This window comes from Gavialis gangeticus, unplaced genomic scaffold (genome assembly GCF_001723915.1).
Source record: "Gavialis gangeticus isolate Ggan-Ray unplaced genomic scaffold, GavGan_comp1, whole genome shotgun sequence".
NCBI classification, from domain to species: domain Eukaryota; kingdom Metazoa; phylum Chordata; order Crocodylia; family Gavialidae; genus Gavialis; species Gavialis gangeticus.
In genome coordinates this window covers 50,549,670-50,569,372 of record NW_017728995.1, presented here as the reverse complement: position 1 = coordinate 50,569,372, position 19,703 = coordinate 50,549,670, and the positions used below count along the sequence as shown (strand labels likewise).

Here is a 19,703-nt window from a genome sequence, read left to right as displayed (position 1 = left end):
GCACATTGGAAACTTTAAGGTGAAAAAAGTAAGACACCTGTATAGTTCAGGTGTTTTTATGTTTAGATACCAGCCAGTAGGGGTTTCTCATATTTTAAGTATCCAAATTCCATTTAAATCCCCCCTGTTTTTTGGGGTTTTTTAAGATTCTGGTCCTTAGTGATGTTCCCAAGGTCACATGGGAAGTCTGTAACAATCCAAGTATTTGAACCCAAGTCCTGTACTAGGATTCTAACCACTGGACCATAATTCCTCTCTGAAAGTTACCTGTAGTCCCCATCCCTACTCATGTGCTATTTTTGTATGAGCTGGCTCCAATCCTTAACAAGTTGAATGGGAATAAAAAGGGTTGGGTGAGTGGAATGGAGTACAATATTACTTTACTTTACTTCATTATTTAAACACTGGCATTTCAAGAGCAAACTAAGCAACTTGATACAAACATCTTTCTACTCAAGACATTGATTGCTTACCTCTGGGTAAAAGGCTTCCCCCTTTCTTCCCCCAAGATCCATGTGATTATACGATAGTTTATGAGCCCTTTCCCCAGACAGCTTACCTTTTTTGGTTAGTGTTTGTACAGCATCTGGCACCATGGGGTCCTGACCCATAATTAACATTCTTAGATTGTACTGCAAAGCAAGTAAATACATATTAGAAATGAAAGGACATGTAACAACAGCAGGAATGTTTCTTTCCTCACTATAGTTTAAGTCCATGGAGTTACTGTAATTGAGGTAAAATGCTCTAGGACGGGTGACAGGGCACTGGACAGGGACACTAGAGAGCTATGTTGCATTCCTGGTTCTGACAAGAACCGTGTGATTTTTTTTTTTTAAGTGAGTAACTCCATCTAACCATGCTTCGATTGCCTCCTTACTAAAAGGACATAACTCAAATGCTGAGATAATTGAGGTAACAAATGCCCTTTTCCAAATTTTTGTTAATTATTGTGAAAAGAGAAACATGCCTGATATGTAGTATAGCAAAATATTACCACGCTTATGATGGTAGTTTAAGATCATAAAGGAATCCCCTGCAACCAAGTATGATCTTCCTGTGGATTGTCATTGTGCTTTCATAGTTATGGGATTGGCAGTGATGGAAGATGAACATGTTTGACCTGATAGAATGTTGTCTAGAGTCTAAATATAGCTCAGGAGAACAGTGGGTTTCCACATGCCTTTGCTACTGTAGCCCATAGGAACTAAGTGAGAAGTAATTTGAACATGAGCAAAAACTGACAGTGGCAGAATCCTGCGAGAAAAGGTATAGATGTTATAGCCAGAAGAGACCATTATGACTATCTGATCTAATATGACGTAGATGGTCAGGCCTTTACAATGCTCCTTGGGATGTTAAGTCGGTGTCTGCTGGCAAAACATTTCTCTTAGTCCCTAAAGTAACATTTCAGTCAAACTACTTTTTCCTTGAGGTTTATTTAACTTCCTTTCTAGGAGAAAAGATAAGTGTCAGCATTTGAGTACAAAAGAAAAAGCTTTCAATACCAGCTTTTCAAGAAGTACAAGTTGCATTTGAACCCTGAATGATGATGGATTTTTAAAATTTTTTATCTAAAATAGCTTAACTAGTAAATAAAGAATAAGGAAGAATCCAAGCATGGGTAGAGTTGATGATCTGATTGCTCTATTCCTTTTCTAATTTCTCTGATTTTTCCAAAAGGCCAAATTCAGTCCAGGTTTACCAAGACTTAGACTGCTGTGAAAGGCCTAAGTGGGAGAGCAAGGAGAAAAATAGTACCAGCAGAGAAAGTCAGGGAGAGATTACATAGAGTATCCATGTAGCTCAAGTAATGGTCTGGACAGCACAGACTGGGTGACACTGGTTAGGATATTTGGACATACAATAGCTAGATATAGTTTAACTGGATTGATTCTGTTCCTTCTTGTACTGTCATTCCATGGACCTCAGTGGAGTTATTTTATAGCAATGAAAGAGATCCCATGGTACTGTGGACCCCCGTCTGAAAAACTTCAACTAAAGACATGGGTCCTGCTTGTATTAAGCTTATTTCTATATCCCCTGTGTGTTTGTTTCTCAGTTAACCTTCTCATCTGGCCTGAGTTTAGCTTCAGCTGATAGATTCCGTCCATTGTGACTGAAGTCACATGATTCCTCATTCTAGCATGTCAGGTAAAATATATATAAAATATACTGCTGCAAAAGCAATATCATCTCTATTATTCGGACTTCTGTCTCTGAGGTTCTCTCAATTTCTTCATTGTGGGCTAACAGAATTTAGTCCTTTGCATACATGGAGAAACAGGCTCAGGGCACTTAATCAGTCAAATAAAAAAGTCTGTTGTAGAGCCAGAAAAGGTCCCAGCTCTCTTTTATGATGATTTGTGCCTCAACCATTGGAAACAAAAGCAAAGAATAATATTCCACAAACGAAAAGGGATGGGGGCTAAAAATTTCTCTTGGTACCTCCAATAAAGGATCTACTTATGTTCCTCCTTAAGGACTGGTTTCGGCATCCAAGAAGAGCGTGTCTTATGTGTTGAAGAAAGGTGGAGGTGGAAACATCTCAGTGATTGTGATTGGAGGTGCAGAAGAGTCTTTGAACGCACGTCCTGGAAGTTTAACTCTGAGCATCCTCAAAAGGAAAGGTTTTATCAAGATGGCTTTGAAGTTTGGGTAGGTTTCCCATTCAAATTGTTGGGTGGAACAGCATTTCTTTCAAAATGAAGCACTGGTTCAGTACAGCTGCCAAATCTGAAAGGGTAATTTGTGCATTGACATTAGATACGGATGTCCAAAAAGTCAGTCCTGATATTGCTACATCAGAGAGGATAGCAATGTAGGGGAAGTTGTGAAATCCCTTTTCATCTCATTTTCAGAAATAATTCAGAAGCAGTAGATGGAGGTAGACACATCCTCATCTGACTTGTAAACCACAGTAGTAAAAAAGTGAAACAGTATGTAGCAACATTTTCCAGTTTTTTTATTGTTGCTGAATCGCTTGCATTCTTAGATTAGTCAACAGCAGTTCTGCTGACCCTACCCTGACGTCATCACAGTCTGGCTTCTTTACTATTCATTCCATCCAGGAAGAGCACGTACCAACTGCAGAGACTTCCTCAGCCTGATGAAGGGTTTTTAAACCCAAAAGCTTGCTATATTAGACCAACTTAAATAGTTGTAAAAAAATATATATATATATTTTACAACTATTTAAGTTGGTCTAATAAAAGATCTCAGATTCACCGAAAGAACCTTGTCTGCCTATGTCCTTAAACCAATGTGGCTACAACCTACACCCCTGTAAATGGACAAGAGCATTTTTCTTTCTTCAGTGGGATGTCTTCATTTTAGGGGATATATAACAGAAACCCTGATTTACCAAATGCATAAGCAAAAATGCTGTAAAATAATCTATTACTTGTTCTGTTAACAACATAAAGACTTTTGCATGACTTCCTATAGAGGGTTTTGCATAACAATAAGTAGAATAGTGTGTTGATTGTGAAACCCAATTTCTCTCTCTCACTCACACACACACACACACACATACACACACACACACACACACACACGAGTGCTTTGAAGAAAGGTATTAATCTGAGTGTTTAGCAGAACCAGGGCCTTCATGATGGTGTGTTCCCTCTGTATTCTACATTAGAAATATGAGGTCTAATCTACTTTTGGCAGATCTAGAAAACCACTAAGCCCATATAATGATGTGAAATCTGAGGAATGAGGGGAGAAATTAATTTTTTTGCTCAAATTTCTGATTGCATCCAAAAAAAAGAATTAGGTGCTTAGATTCCATTTAAATCCGAAGTTGTGGCACCACTTCTACTGTAATACTGTTTAATGCTGGAGATGTGGAAACTTTTGTACTAAAGGTTTTGCCTTTAAAGATCCCTAGGCCCCTGAAAGGTCTAATGCTGGGAATGCTCATAAGTGCCTCGGTGTTGTCAGGACTGTGCCTAACTTGCACCTTCACCTGACTGAGATTCAGTAACTTGGCATTCCTCGATCATAGTCTGCTGACAGTCTTGATCCAGTAGGCATTCGTGGAGCATACCTAACACATGCTAATGTGATGCTTCTTGCAAAATGCAGTCTCTCTTCAATACAGGAGGAGGTGGTGGTGGCTCCTTCCTTTGTACATTGTCCCAGTAATTTGAATACAGAACATTCTGATATACGAAGAACAACACTTTTAAACTAATTTATAATTATTGGTATGGTGTAACAAACTGTTGCCCTCTTAAACTTTTGTTTAACACAGTACTGTTTCTTTATGTTTATGTTTATATTTTAACTTGTTTAATTGGTATTATATAGCAAGGTATTCCCTCAAGCTTTACTACTTTTAATATTTCCATGGTTAAGTTTGGTTTGGGCTTTATATTGTGCACTGTTTGGAATGTACACTTCCTCACAAGATGCTGCAGTTTCACTTCAGCTACCCAAATAGCTTTCAGAGAGTGCTTTTCAAAGGGGTTCAAATACTGAAGAATGTGAGGGGCCCGGGTTGCAATTTTCTCTCTTTTTTTTCTTTGGAGGGCTATGGACTCAAGGCCTTCTCTCCTACTTCTGTTGAGTATGTGCCCTAGCTGTTGATGTCCAACAGGTGTCCTAGGAAGGTTTAAGGAGCCCGTCTCAGCAAAATCAAGTGCTCTTAAAATAAATTAAAGGAAAATTAAAAACAAGCAGTATACTAATGATAAAACGATGCAAAGTGTGCATAGTAAGAAAATAATTACATTCTTGCATGGATCATAAATCTAAATAAAATAAAGAATAATTTAATACCTAAAACATACATTGATCTTCATTTTATTGAAGTTCTAAAGTTTCAAAAGTCAAAAAACCAGTGACTGACCTGTTATGGCAAATAACTTATTAACTAGTTTGCAAAGAAGTGCTGATCTTGGTTAATCTGCAGACAGACAATTCAGTAGGAATAGGAGTTCAAGGCTGATGAACAAAGATTCTGAGATGGGCCTGGCTCTTTTTTGTTTTGTTTTGTTGGGTTTTTTCCCCCCTAATTACCTTGCCACACTTAAAGCTTGCTAAAGAGAGATATAGCTACCAGTTTTATGTGAGATTTGGATGTGCCTGATATGCCATCTACTCATTAATATTAAGTTATTCTCTCTGAGGCAGTTAGATTACCTTTATGTGTCATTAAGAAAATATGTCTGTTTCTGTTACTGGTATAAACCTACCTCTGCAGTAAGACTAGATCTAACTGGCACAAAACCACCAAATTAGCTCTAAGTGACCCTAAACTGATCCCAAGCCAACTTTTTGGCACTCTAATCTTCTTGCCTAGAACTTGATCATTTCTTTGCTTTTTCTTTCCTTCTGCATAAACAAGCCAAAGTCTACTCCCCTTTTGAACTCCCATTGATGTGATAATGTCTTTTCATGGAATGGGAGGCTGGTTGCATGGTACTTTTAGGTGGTTTCTGGACTGCTTAACCCTGGACTGGCTGCACATTAACACCTTTAAGTTGCTTAAAACACTCATTATTTGTTTTAAAGTTGGAGATAACCCTGCCTTGGAGTGGCAGGACTATCTCCAATCTGCATAATTTTGTTCCTGTTTCATTACCATCTGGTCACTTCTCACAGGTATTCCACTCAAGTTGAAGCCTTCTAGTATCCCAGAATGCAGTGGCCCCTCCTGACTCGGCAAGCTGGGCTGCTGGGGTGTAGCGGGGCAAGGCACAGAACCTCGTCCCCCAAGGGACATTGGGCAGAGGCAGCTGAGCACTTGGTGGCTGTGGTGCCTCCCACCACCACTCAGACAGGTTCTGTTAACAGAAATCACTTTGCTGTTATAAAGATTACTAGAATCTTCAGTCAAATAGACCTCAGGTGGTCACAAGCTAATTGCATTCTTGTACTTACTGGTTCATATGGAGGTTTAGTGAGCTGTGATATTTTCTCTTCCATTTCTAGCTATACACCTTTCGCTGATGACACCAAAATTTGGGGGGAGGTGAGCACGCTAGCAGGGAGGGAGAGATTGCAGAGGGATCTGGATAAGTTACAGGGGTGGGCTAACAGGAACAGGATGTGTTTCAATACGGACAAGTGCAGGGTGCTGCACTTGGGCAGTAGGAACCAGCAGCACATTTACACAATGGGGAACTCCCTACTCGAGAGCACGGAGGCAGAAAGAGATCTTGGAGTCATTATTGACTCCAAGATGAACATGGGCCGACAATGCGAGGTCATGGTTGGCAGGGCTAACCGGACCTTGTCGTGCATCCACAGGTGCATCTCGAGTAGAGCCAAGGAGGTGATCCTCCCCCTCTACGCGACGCTGGTCAGGCCACAGCTGGAGTATTGTGTCCAGTTCTGTGCGCCCCATTTCAAGAGGGATGTGGACAACATGGAGAGGGTCCAGAGGAGGGCCACCCGCATGATCCGGGGACAACAGGGCAGACCCTACAGTGAGAGACTGCGGGACCTGAACCTATTCAGCCTCCACAAGAGAAGGCTGAGGGGGGACCTGGTGACCGTCTATAGACTCACTAGGGGGGACCAGAAGGGTTTGGGGGAGACGCTGTTTCCCCTAGCGCCCGCTGGCATAACAAGGAGTAATGGGCACAAGTTGATGGAGAGGAGGTATAGATTGGACATCCGCAAAAACTACTTCACGGTTAGGGCGGCTAGGAGCTGGAACCAACTTCCAATGGAAGTGGTGCTGGCCCCTACCCTGGGGGTCTTTAAGAAGAGGCTGGATGCCTACCTGGTTGGACTCATTTGAGTCCCGTTTCTCTTTTTGGGGTTTTTTGATGTTCTCCCGCCCTGGTGGGGGGTTGGGCTAGAAGATCTACTAGGTCCCTTCTGACCCTGAATCTATGAATCTATGTTCCTGCTGGCCGTGGCATGGAGAGAGAACTCTGGAGTAAAAAAGGCTCAGGCCCCTCAGAGCTCAGGCAGCACCTGGTGAGCCCAGCTGGCAGTAGCTCACAGGGGTGAGCTGCTGGCTGGCTGGCTGGGTGCCACCTGAACTCCCAGAGGCCCAATTCTTCTTTTTCCTCTGGAGCTTACCCCCTGTGCCAGGCAGAGCAAGAGGATCCTACCCCATCTTTCCCTGCACAAGTGCAGGGTGCCAGGGATACCTTGCCTACCCACAGCGCAGCCTTGGTCTGCCAGGAAGCATCAAGCACAGGGGGGATTCCCCTATCCCCTGCTTGCTGCTGCCCAGGAGATCCAAGCTGCTGTGGCAGGGCAGGGTATCCCCAGCTCCCTGCACACGTTGGAGGAAGGGGACCTGCTTGCTGCTTCTGCTGGGCAGAGCAAGTGACTCCAGGGCTGCAGCAAGCATGGAGAGGGAGAAGGAGATCCCCTCCACCCATGCATGGAGCCAGGGGCACTCTACCTGTCTGGAGCAGAGTCCGGGTCTTCTAGAGAGAAGGAAGCTAGGGGGAGGAATCGTCTCCTATTTCCCCCGACATGTGCAGTGCACCAGGCAGTTTGCTGTTTTCTGGGAGGCCTGAATTGCTGTGTCAGTTTAGGGAGACCAGAGAGCTGCTTCCCCCCAGGACTCGCTTGTCTTGCTGAACCTGATAGCAGCTCTGTGCTGTGTGGGGCCATCACTGGCAACCCTGCTCTCAGCATGGAGCTGCCACAGCTCTGAGACCACAGAGCCCTGTGGAAGGGCAGCTCCATGCTGAGAGCAGGGCTGCCAGGGCTTACGTCTGACGGCCCTACTCTCAGTGCAGAGCTGCTGTGCCAGTTTTGGCCAAACCACAGAGCCCCAGAGAAGCTGTTTTCTGCAGGTCTCTCTAGTCCTGCTGCAACTGACACAGTGATGGGCCTACTCTGCCCAGCAGGAGCAGTGAGTGGGTCCTCCTCCTAGTCCTGTCTCTGCTTGCCAAGCAGCTATGCAGGTGAAGGATTGTCAGAGCAGGTTTTTTGTCTTTCCATGTGACTGTTCCACTAAACCAAACAACACTATGCCAATTTTAACACTTGTCTGGCTTGGAGCATGAGGTTTGATGAGGTCCAGAGAAATGGATCAGATCCTTTAAGCACTGAAATAATGCCATTGGTTGACAGAAGTTCCCCTGGAGGCAGGCTACTTTGGATCATACAAAATCTAGATACAGAATGAGAAACCACAATGATATATGACTAATAGATAAGCTAACTTCTTCTGAGTTTCACAACCAAAACTCCATGTTACTCATTTCTGTATGGCAGTCTTTTACAGCAAGTCTTGCAAAAGTCTGTGTGTCAAAGAAGAAAAGAAATCTGGGATTATTCTAGAGTATATTCAGAAATGCTATCACACAGGCTTGTACTGTTCCTCATCAATGACCTAGCAAAAACTTGGTATCCTATAAATCCTCACTCTTTACAGAACCTCCAGTTGTTTCCTTCAGGGGTAACTGTCTGACACAGTACTGTCATGGATAAAAGGAAGCAGCTTCACGGTTTTAGGTTTGAAGACGCCATTCAGAATAGCAAATAGAATGGGGGCAAGGAAGATGGGTCTCGTAAATCCCAAGATTTTATAAACCAAAAAAGTTGTTTGCTTTGCACAAGCAATTCATTCTTGTTTTACATGTCAGCCAACTTCACCCTTGCTTCAGTAAGATTAGCTTTCACTCTTCTCAGCATATCCTGATGTCATGAAAACAGGTATGAAATGGTCACCTTGAGTAATGTAGAAATACTACTCCTTTTTAAGTCATGTGCCATAAAGATACCATCAAACATGGCATATGATGGAACATGCCTAGGACACTTAAAGATCGTATAGGAATCTAGCTTAAGAAAACTGAGAGGTATGAATCTTTGAAGGACTTAAGATCATTATGTTTTGTTCTTGTTAGGGGTTTTTTTGGTTTTGTTTTTTTTTAATTTTATAAGGTAGTATTTTAGTGGTGTTCTGCTTATTCAACAACCACATAAATTCACCAGATTAAGGATTTTGCACAGCCAAGACCTCATTTAAACCCCTGGCTGGCATTTCACTCTGATAACATTAGACCTTAGATAAAGATATTCAACCCCTTGCTGGTCTTGGACCCCATCCAGGAACAAAACAAAATCATATTAAGTGATGTAGCTGGATTGTATATAGTGGGGTTGCCAACCTGCATCTTAAGTGCCACATGTTGTTTAGGCAGTCTGTGGGTGTTGCACATGGCAGATTTAAGGAGGGACCAGGAGGCAGAGTGGCAGATAGGGTAGGGAGCAGAAAGTAGAGTAGCAAATCAAGCAAGGGAAGGGGATCAGAGTGGCACTTGAGGAAGGTGTGGGGCTTAACTTGTGACATCTCTGTCAATAAGGCTGTCCCCCTCCCCTCAGCTCTAAAGTGTCTTCTGCAGGCAGGATTTGGCATCTACTGTTAGAAGATTAAGGCTGGAATTTTTCAAGGGAACTACAGGGAGTTAGGCATCTAAATCCTGTTGAAATTCAGTGAGAGGTGGGTGCCTTCCCCCAAGCCAAAGAAGGCTGTGTTTTGTTTTTCATCCATTGCCTTATGCCTTTAGCAGTTGTTTTTGCTGGTGCTCAGAAATTGCATTGGCTATGCCAACTGAAAAGCAGATGAAGATCGGACTGTCTCCAGCCATCCATGTTGTTGTTGTTTTTTTCCTGTTAAAGTGAATATCATGCACCCATCCTAAAAGCTATGTTTCAGTGAAGGCATGAATGCATAACACATACACTGCATGTTATCACTCCCAGTGATGTTTTCTGCATTTTTTTAATGTGAAAAATTTATCATGCTGTAGATGCGAGTTGTAAATCATGCCTATGGGTGTTACATTGTTTTAATTTTTATCCATTTTCACAAGGGCTCATCTGGTCCCAGTATTTTCTTTTGGAGAAAATGAACTGTTTAAACAAGTTGCAAACCCCAAAGGATCGTGGCTCAGAAACTTACAAAGTAGAATGCAGAAGGTAATGGGGTTTGCTTTACCACTCTTTCATGCCAGAGGAATCTTTCAGTACAGTTTTGGCTTGATACCATACAGGAAACCTATTCACACAGTTGGTAAGTTCCTTGGCAATTGCCTTATTCTTGTGTGGATGCTTTGATATGTGTTTGTGGTTAAATTCAGTAATCTGTATTCCTTCACAAATCTGCTCTAACAGAAAGAATTGGTTGCTGTTCATCTAAAGACAAATGTGTGAGGTTTGAAATTAAATATCTTTCCTGGTATCTTTTATCTTGTTCTCCTGTGGAGGAAGGGAAAATAAAAATGGCTAGTCAGAAAAAGTAAGGGGTGGGTAGTTGAACTCTGCTTTTGGAGTGGGTGCTACTGAGCATGACACCCTTTAAAGCTCAGTCATGCTGTGAGTTTTCCTAAGGCAGTAGTTGACAACTGTATATTTTAAATGAACCATGTTTAGTACAATGAGATTTCATGCCTCTAGCTGAAGCCTACTAGTCTGTATTTTGTCGGGTCTATTCCATATCCCACAAATATATTTAAAACCCTGAATTTAATTTGGGTAGGAGGGTCTCATGATATACAATCATTTATTTCATGGTTTTCCAGTTTGGTGAGATGATGATTTTTCTCCTGCTGGACCAAAGAAGCAAGGTGATAACTTGTAAATTCTATAGGCTTGGTGGCTTTGGGACCCCAGTGTGTCTCTATTCTCCCTAGGTGTTATGGCCTCAGACTAGTCCCTAAGTAACAGTAGAATTAATTTTTTCAACCCTCAGTCAAACAATCTGTATGACAGGTTAGCAGAATCTAATAAGCCAGGAGATCTTCCATTTAAAAAAACCCCAACAAACACTCTAAATTTGTTTCAACCAAAAAAGTTAAGTACTTTTTAAAAAAAACATTTTTTTTTTAGTAATGTTACCATTTTGTGTGCTATTGCACTAAATAAGCTCTGATTTTGAAAATATTAACTAAAACCCAAAACAGGGTGCTAAGCTCACCAAAAATTTGTCCATACTGTATACAGGTTATTTTGAGAGAGAGGAAAAATTGATGCATTTAAATTTAAAAGTACAAATGAGAAGGTTCCTTCCCTGCCTCCTTACATGGGAACACTCAAGTTCACAGCTGCATAGCAGGATGACAGCATCTTTACAGACTTTTAGAGCCAAGAAAGTCTTTGTTGCAAGTCACGTTCCCCTTTTTTGTGTTGATAGTTTTGGTAAGGACAAGGATAGTCTGTTGCACAAGGAAAAGTAGTTAGCCATGTTAGTCTGAAGTCTGGCAGAAGGCAGGGTAGATATGTACCTGATAGACTAAATAGTTAGCACAAGCTTTTGTAAATTTGAGTTCACCTCATCAGATACTGTGAAAGAACAACATAGAGCAGTGTATGAAGTGGAGTGAGTGATTTGAATGCAAAAGGTGTGAAGAGTAGAGCGGAGGATCATTGGGAGAGACATACAAGCAAAGAATGAAGTGGTCACCAAAGCTAATCCAGGTAATGAGAGAGGAATCCATAGGCCCTATTTAAACCTTAATTCAGTCTGTGCATGATTTCTTGTTCTGCAAATTCCCATTCAAACTTGTTTTTAAATTTTTGCTTCTTGAAAATGGCTTCCTGCTGGGTTTTTTTGTTTTGTTTTGTTTTATTTTTTTATAACAGAGTATTAGAAAATATTTAATCCTGTAATTTACTTAATGCTGTCCAAGTACAGAACATACATCATGGTGTAAAAGGTTCTGATTTTTACTATTCTTTTCCTTTAAACCTATTATTAGTAGTATTATTATTATCTATTCCTTCAAACCTACTAGTTTTTTACTGATTTAAGAAGTCAGTAAGAACTTCAGCACTTCTTGATGCTGTTGTCATTTGTCTCTGGGTACAGCAGAAGGAATGCTACTTCATTCTCTTAAGCACAGACTATGTTGCACTGATCCATCTTAAATATGGTCCCTGGCACATGTTCATTTATTGGAGCAATGAGATATGATTCTTGACCCCAACAATTTGTGCCTCCTGCCATGCCATATGTGCATTATCAAAACCCCACACCCAGGGACAGGGGAGTCAAAATGTTTCCTCTACACTCCTCTAGGAGCCTCTGATCCCCTGTGTTGGACAGCCTAGCCAGAGGTGCCAGGTGTGGGGTTTAAAGTTCCTGGCAGGGAAGTCTGGGGAAGCTGCCTCAGCAACACTGTAAAGCTCACCATGCAGGAGCTTCCTTTTTCCCAGTTGCCTGTACCCCACATGGTGAAGGGGCACCTGCAGCTGTGAAGTAAAGCTCCCAGATCCCCAGCTGCTGCTTCTATGGCACCCCAGTAACTTAGTAAAGTGGGCATGCAGCAGGACCCCCAGCTGCATGACTGTTTTTTAAAGGTTCAGCGTTCACTGAGCCTGAGATCAAAGAGATGCTGCCTGATGGTGGGCTTCTGGCACCCCTTACACCTGCTCCATGTATTAGACAGGAGATCTGGTCCAAGACGTGATGTTGCCCACAGCCTAATCCCACTGATCAGGTAGGAGATGGATACATCCCAGGCCCTAAGTCTGCCCATGCCAGGCCTTTATGCTCGGATGAGCATTGGGATCTATCATGGGTCAGCCTGGACAGCCGCATTCAATTTAAGGCATGATACAATGTATAACATACTTTGGCTTATTTGGATGTGGAATATCTTTATAGTTTGTTTGGTATATTACACCATAAATAGGCTTTAATGTGTGGCTGGCTTACTATTTATGGCAAGATTAACACTTTACTTCACCCTAAATGTAATGTATGCCAGGGCCCTATGTCTATACAGCACGCCTCTAGAACAAGTTCAGGAAAGAGAAGCCCACAAATGACTCCACCTGAAAACTGGGCAAGGGTGCTCAGGAGCACACCTCTGTCTTTGGGACTGGCTCTCAGCACATGCCCCATAGGATGCAAAGTTTCCAAGTATGTGGTGTACTCTCAGGGCTGCTTGTGAGCTCTCTGTGCTGCCAAATCTGTGACTGCAGGCATGCCTGGAGCTAGCTAGTGCAGCTTGTTTCTTGGTTGTGCACCTAGACTAACTCTGGAGGCCTTTTAGGCCCCAAGCTATGCTGCTGCAACTCAGAATGCCTATGCAGAAATGTCCCAGCACTGAGATAGCTATTGTGCTCTGTATTAAGTTACCTATCAATAATGCCACCAAAGACAGGCTGCTCAATGCTTTTACCAATAAACAAGCCTTCCACAGGAGATCAGGTCTAACTTGCAGTCTCTGCCCATCCAAGGGGAGCAGGATCAGAGAAGAAGTATGTACTTTGGCCACAGGTCAAAACCACCAGAAAAATAAAGTCAAAGGCCTGGTTCTCTTTTCACCATGGTGCAAATTAACTGTGACTCTACTGCAGTCCACTGGCTCTTCACGCTGATATGTCGTGCTTATCTTGCACCTGATACAACTCATGTCATACTTTTACATCTGTGTATGAGGCAGAGTAGGATCGGACCCATAGAGAATGTATGACTGTAGTACAATATAAGCAGTTCTCTTAAACTTGAAATAGACCAGCTTTGTAGGGGTTTGCCTTAATGCCAAATCAAGAGTAGTATCTTATAGCCATTTTTATATAGGTTTTGGGGACTATATAAGGTGAAGGAAAGTAGCAATTTGAGCAAATGGAGTATGTGTGTGGAGGGAAAAAAAGATTTCTCATCTCCCTGCCACCAAATGGAGAGGTGGGAGTGGGTGGGAATCATGGTGTGTTATGAGGCGGTGGATTGGGATCAAAGTGTCTACAGCTGAGGAAAGCTGTAGTTCTGTGATCTCTCAGTCTATCATGTGGCTCACTCTTCCCTGTTATGGCAGTACAATTACCTGTAATAAACAGATGCCATTGTCACTGACATCATTCCTTTCATATTTGTTTGCAGTGGGGAGCCCTATTGCTGTGAAACAGAGCTTGAATCCTACAGCTGAAGAGATTGAACAGCTGCATCAGACCTACTTGCAAGAACTAAAAACGTTATTTGAAGAGCACAAAGGAAAATACGGGATCCCACAGCATGAAACTCTTGTCTTTGAATAACTGAAAACTCAGGGAATCTTGATCAAAGGAAAGTTGCCTCTGTAATTGTTCTTGTATAAGAGTACCCTGTGCGTGTAGTGTGTGTGTGTCCATTAGGATGGGATTAGGGGATATTATATCACTTTTAGTCATGGAAAACAGCCTAATTCATTTGAGGTCTGATCCTGCATCCCATCAGATGTGAGTGGCCCCTATAGGTTCATCTGCAGGCAAAGTTGTTGGTACTTTTCCTACCATTGGCTTAGATGCTAAGCTGGTAAGAACATCCTTGTAGATGGAGTACAGATGTTCAGCACCAGATCACCTAATCCTGCTGGCTGATGGAGCTGCACCAAAATGAGCTCAACAATGATGCTAACATACTGTGCCCTTAACTTCAGCTGTGTTGTTCCTGATGCATTACCAAAGGAATATCTTGTTGTTGGGGCATTAACCGAAGCTCTTTTCAATGTGGCATTGAGTTGCTTTCTGAATATCAAGAAGTACCTGTGCTAGCCTCTGAAGGAAAAGCTGTGTATTTCAAGTGGATGGTCATCAGGAACCAAATGCAAATACACAAATATGGGGGCAGTTTGTGGTTGCTCCTTTTCCAAATAGTGTTCTCAGCCTATAAACTAGTATACAACAGGTTCACCTCATTTGAGAGGGTTGACAGGGTTTTGTGGAGGGAGGTGTGTGTGTGTGCATGTATTGATGTATTGGGTGGTGGGGGAGAGATCTAGATGACTTTTTTTTTTTTTAGTAGAGACTACATTTTGGGGTCATGGGTTTCCCAAAAAAGTTGCTGTATTTTAGACATTCTGTTCTCAGGAAGTAACAAGCATTGTACTACATGGGAGACAATCTGCTTCAGAGACCAAGAGGGATCTTTGATTCCCTCTCCACACTTTCCCCTACAGACTTCATTTTACAAATTATTGGAAGACTCGCTTAGGGCAGACATCCTAATACATGGTCTTGTTCAGTTCAGTTCAGTTCTACAGCTACACCAAGGATGATGTAGTCCAGAAGCTAGACCAAAGGACTGGGAGCCAGTGTGTGAAGTTTTATTCCTGCTGCTATTGTTAGACTGGGCAAGCCACTTAACCTTTCTGTGCCTCAGTTTCTATACCTGTAAGGTAGGAATGCCCCTTGCTATAGGGAAGTAATTTATATTGCCACTTTCTCATCCTCTTCAGCTGGATATGTGTGTGAAGAAATGTGCTGAGATGTTGCCTATTCTCTCCCTTGCTTCAGATAATCAGTGCATGATGCTGCAGGGTGTGTGCCACCAAGTGCATGAGGAGCAAGGAAGGGGGAGACCAGTCACTTGCTGGGCAATGAGAACCCCAAGGAACTTGCTCCAATAACTTGGGTTGGACTCTGCTGAAGGGACACGTCCAGTGCAGGGTGCTCCTTTGTATTCTGAAAGGGGGCGGCTAACGTAGGAGAAGGGGAAGGAAGCTGATCAGAACCACAACTCCCTCCATGACTTGGAGAAGAAGCTTGTATCTAAACTAGTCAAAAAAAAGCTAGAAGCACAGCCTGTATTTGTCAGGAAGATTTCACAACAGGAAGTGATCATGATGCATTACCTCAATGGCACATGACTTCAGGAGCACAGCACCTAAATGTAAGCAGGTTCTTTTTACCCTGTGGCCATAGATGTACCTAAACATGGATGTCTGAGCTTAAATCTAGGCACCTGTTTCTTTTTAATGCCCAAAAGTGCTCAGGTCCCCAAAACGGCAATGTGTAAAGGGTGGAGCAGATTATGCATTAATATTTTTGATAGGTGAAAATATATGTATTTTGTAAATTTTTTTATGTACACATGGAGAAAATGTGTTGGTTTACAGTTTCATTCTAAAGAATTTATCTCACTTCAGATTATTTGCTGACTTCATGATATCAAATGCAACATTAGCTAGCATCTGAATGAGGCCAACTCTACACAGGAAATAGAATTGTGATTTCCAGTCCTCAGCTTCTGCTGCTGGAAGTGCCCCTCACTGGACATGCTCTGGGGGCAGTGCTGCTGGGTAGACAAAGGTAGGGCAGGCATCACATCCTCGGATACCTCAAGAGCCACTTCCTTGTCCCTGAAAATAATTTCATTAGAAGGTAGATGCTTATGATCCAGGTGTGGGGCTGGACCATTTGGAAGATGAAAATGGACAAACATGTTTTGAGGGACTATAACACAGGAGCAGTCATCATGACATCACCTGTATTTGGTTAACAATGAACTCCCATGAAACGATGTTACTTTTTCATAATAATCAGGGCTGTGAGAGAGTTGGTATTGCATGCACTGGAGGAGCAGCTGTTTCCTCTCCAGGCAGACTGCTTACAAATCATTTCCTTTTTTCTGTTACTGCTTTAAGCAATGGGTCCTTTCCTCTCTTGCTGCTGTCCCTTATGCTGTCTGGAAACTGCTGCAGTGCTGCAGAGCCCCTGATTTCTTCATGCACCAACCTACTCTGTACGGGTTAGGGACTTCTGAAGGTGCACAAAAACATCCTCTGGGGCCATTTATCAATGAGCAGGGAGAGAGGAGGGTCAGAAATCAAATTTGAGGACTTAACCAAAGATCAGGAGTGTTCATGTTCTTGGAAGTGATGGGGTTTGGTAGGATGGACTTAGCTGGGATGAGGAGGACAAAGGGAAGCAAACAGCTCACTCTATCAGCGGTGTTCTGAAACAGGAGGCCTTACCTCACCATCTTCTTGGAGTAGCAGTTACTTGATGGCTTTCTGTCATCATACTCCATAAATTTCTGGTCACTGACCACCTGCTTGCCTGCTACTGAATGGGATGACATACAAGTTGAGATATGTGAACTAAAAACCACCAAAAGGGAACTGATTCCAGTAGATGTATCTAGTTAGGTTGATATCACAGAAGTAGATTCAGCTTCAAGCTAAGGCCAGTCTTGGACTTTGCATGGAGGCTGTGAGAGTCAGGCTGAGGAGGAATCATGTTGCTGTGGTTGGAAGTAAATATTTTTAATTAACTTCAAAAGAAGAAGGAGAGCAAATTATAATCTTACCACTGGCTGTTCACTGCTAACTGCATGGGCTGAGCAAGGTCTGCTCTGCCTAAATTGTGTATTTGATTCATGCTAAATTCCCCCAGACTATTTTTAACAACATAGTGTTGCTCTCTGAATTTCAAACTGCATGTTACCTTCCAGCATTGACATTTAAGGTGCCAGTCGGGTCCTGCAGAGAAGCCCTACCATCCTGGGCTATACACCATTGCTGCCCATTGATCTGTTAAACCAGGGCCAGCCAGAGTATGTACAGTACTAAAATATAAATTCAGGCTTTGACTGTGTGATCATTTTCAGTCCATGGGAGTTTTGCTGTTACCTACTTTACAGGGGTTTTTACTCTGTGGCGTAAGCTCTGTGGAGGTACACTCTCTCCTTTTTACAAGTCAAATAAGAGAACCTGTGAATCAGGGAGACAGCAGGGATTCTAAGTGGATGTCAAATCTTGTGAAACAAATCTTGCTGCTGCATGATCTGTGGAGCTTTCTTCCCTGGCAAGAATTTTGCCCCTTTTAAGGGATGCTGCACCTGCCTGCATTCCTACTTACCACGCTATGACTGTCTTTTTACGCCTTGCCAGCATGAAGTTCTAACTAATGCTTTATCTTTCTTACCTCCATACATCATCCAGAAGTGATGTTAGAGCCAAAGCCTTTGTATCATATAGGAAACTTTGCATCTGAAGGCTAGCGCAACCAGTAAGCCTTTCTTCCAGGGAGCAAAGTGACTCTAGAGTCTTCCTAGATACACATGTAGGGCAGTTTTCATGAAGCCCTAATTACTCTCAGCCTCTTCCAGCATGTAGCAATGGATTGTTATTCTGCCAGACATAGGCAAAGTGTACACTATCTCCTTCATGAACCTGGAATACCACTGGCAAATGAGCTTTGCTCACTAGCTCTTGCTCTCTGTGTTCCCAAGGCCAGCAATTAGGCAGCATAGGCACCTTTAGAATTTGTAACAGGTGGCTTTGCACCACTTGGGCTCAGTGTCTCATGGGGGAATTGGGGCTTGGACTGGGGGTTCTTTAAATGATCTACTCTTCTTAATTGGTGGATTTGAGAGTAAGTGGCAGGGCATGTCTCTTGTCAATGGTCCCAGGCTCAGCAAGGAGGTGGTAGAGTTGGGCATACTTGGCCAACATAAGGTATCAGTCCCAGTCTCCCTAGGGACAGAATTCAGAGTTGGAGTAGGCCACAGCAGATCTCTGCAGGAGCTGTCTGGAACTCTGCAGGACTAGTAGCTGCAATATATTTTGGGTAAGTAGAATTTGATCCTACCGAATAAGGCCTGCTAGCTGTTCCCTGCAATTAGTCCCATGGAAACCTTGCAAGATATTGCCAAAGAAGTACAAATTGTTCTTTTGTACCTTACAAGCACATATTAAAGAATATCCTGTATCCAGGCTTGGTTAGTTTGATTCCTGTGTGTTAACTTGTGTGTGGGCACTATAACATCTTGGTCTGCAAACAAATGTTGCAAAAATTCTTGGGTATAAAATTGATCCGTCCTCCAGCTACTGAATTGTATTACTTGAGTTACTCAGCCTGGGTCATGTCTTCTTTGATCCATTTGTAACTTTTCTTGGAATATTCACAATATGAATTCCAGTTGTTTATTTCTACTACAACTTTGGCTGTGATTGAGAGGTGTGAGATACAATAAACGTGTATGCGGTAATGGATGTCTGCATTCATCTGAGCAAAATGTTTGGTCACTGTCACTAGGTGATCTGGCTCTTTAAGGGAACTGGGGCTCATTTACACCTGTTAGTCCTTCTTAAGTGAAGGGAATGAGTCTGAGGGTTATAATGGAAGTATGTGACACCAAGCCACACCTGCTGAAAACTAGAGACCAGCTTGAACCTGGTGAAGCTGAAGAATTTAAGAAGAGAATCAACCTAAGTAGAAGAGTTGTCTGAGTTGCTCTATTACAGGGCTTTAGGTCAGATATGGCCCTTGGAGCCATTAGATATGGGCTGTGGACCCAAAAAGCTTCAGTGGTATTTGCTGGGGGCTTTGTCTGTGTAGCAACCAGGCAGCAGAGGTGAGCACTTACCTGCCTTGAACCCGCAAGTCATTCTAGCCTGCTGCAGAAAAAAAGTTTGACTGCTGGTCTATGGAGTCTTCTGAGCTCCCAGGGAGAGGCCTGGTAGTGTTGAGATACTGCAATAGCTTGACTTCAAGTGGATCTATGAAGGAATAAACTTCCAGGGAAGAGTCTGGCTGAATCTATTCACAGCAAAGAGTCAGAACAAAACACTGAAGAAGTGCAGAATGGGTGAGAGGATCCAGGGGAGAGCATGTTGAACTCCTAACAAAAAAGCCTGGGAAATAAAAACTTGAAGTTGAACTGTTGTACCTTAATACACTAGTCCCTACAAGGGAAGAGTTATGGAACTCTGCTAATGTAGACTTTGACTATGGAAGTTGGGAAACAAGCAGTGACAGCAGAGTCTGACACTGGTTTGAGTAAGATCTTGTTGAAATTACACTTTCTGTTTCCTTAGTAGGGAAAACTCAGCACACTGAGGCTGACCTTGAAACTTAGGGTGCCTGTAGACGTGTGGGACACCTGGTTCAGTGCGCTGTAATTACATTTTGGGTTAATCGAGTTTGCCGGAGCATGCTATTTAGCATGCTGCAGCAGCCTCAGCATCTTGTGTATTCATTACCCCAACACTTCAAAATGATGGCAGGGG

General features: G+C 42.7%; 1 protein-coding gene across 1 annotated transcript in view; it reads left to right on the top strand.

Moving 5' to 3' along the window:
* The window catches only part of MOGAT1 (monoacylglycerol O-acyltransferase 1), a 28,172-nt gene extending 9,486 nt beyond the window's left edge, over positions 1-18,686 (top strand). Inside the window, exons 3-5 of the mRNA XM_019503656.1 lie at positions 2,484-2,658; positions 9,801-10,000; positions 13,814-18,686. Of these exons, the coding sequence (XP_019359201.1) occupies positions 2,484-2,658; positions 9,801-10,000; positions 13,814-13,968 (530 nt within the window). The 3' untranslated portion in view covers positions 13,969-18,686. The remainder of the gene's footprint in view (positions 1-2,483; positions 2,659-9,800; positions 10,001-13,813) is intronic.
* Positions 18,687-19,703: the final 1,017 nt, after the last annotated feature.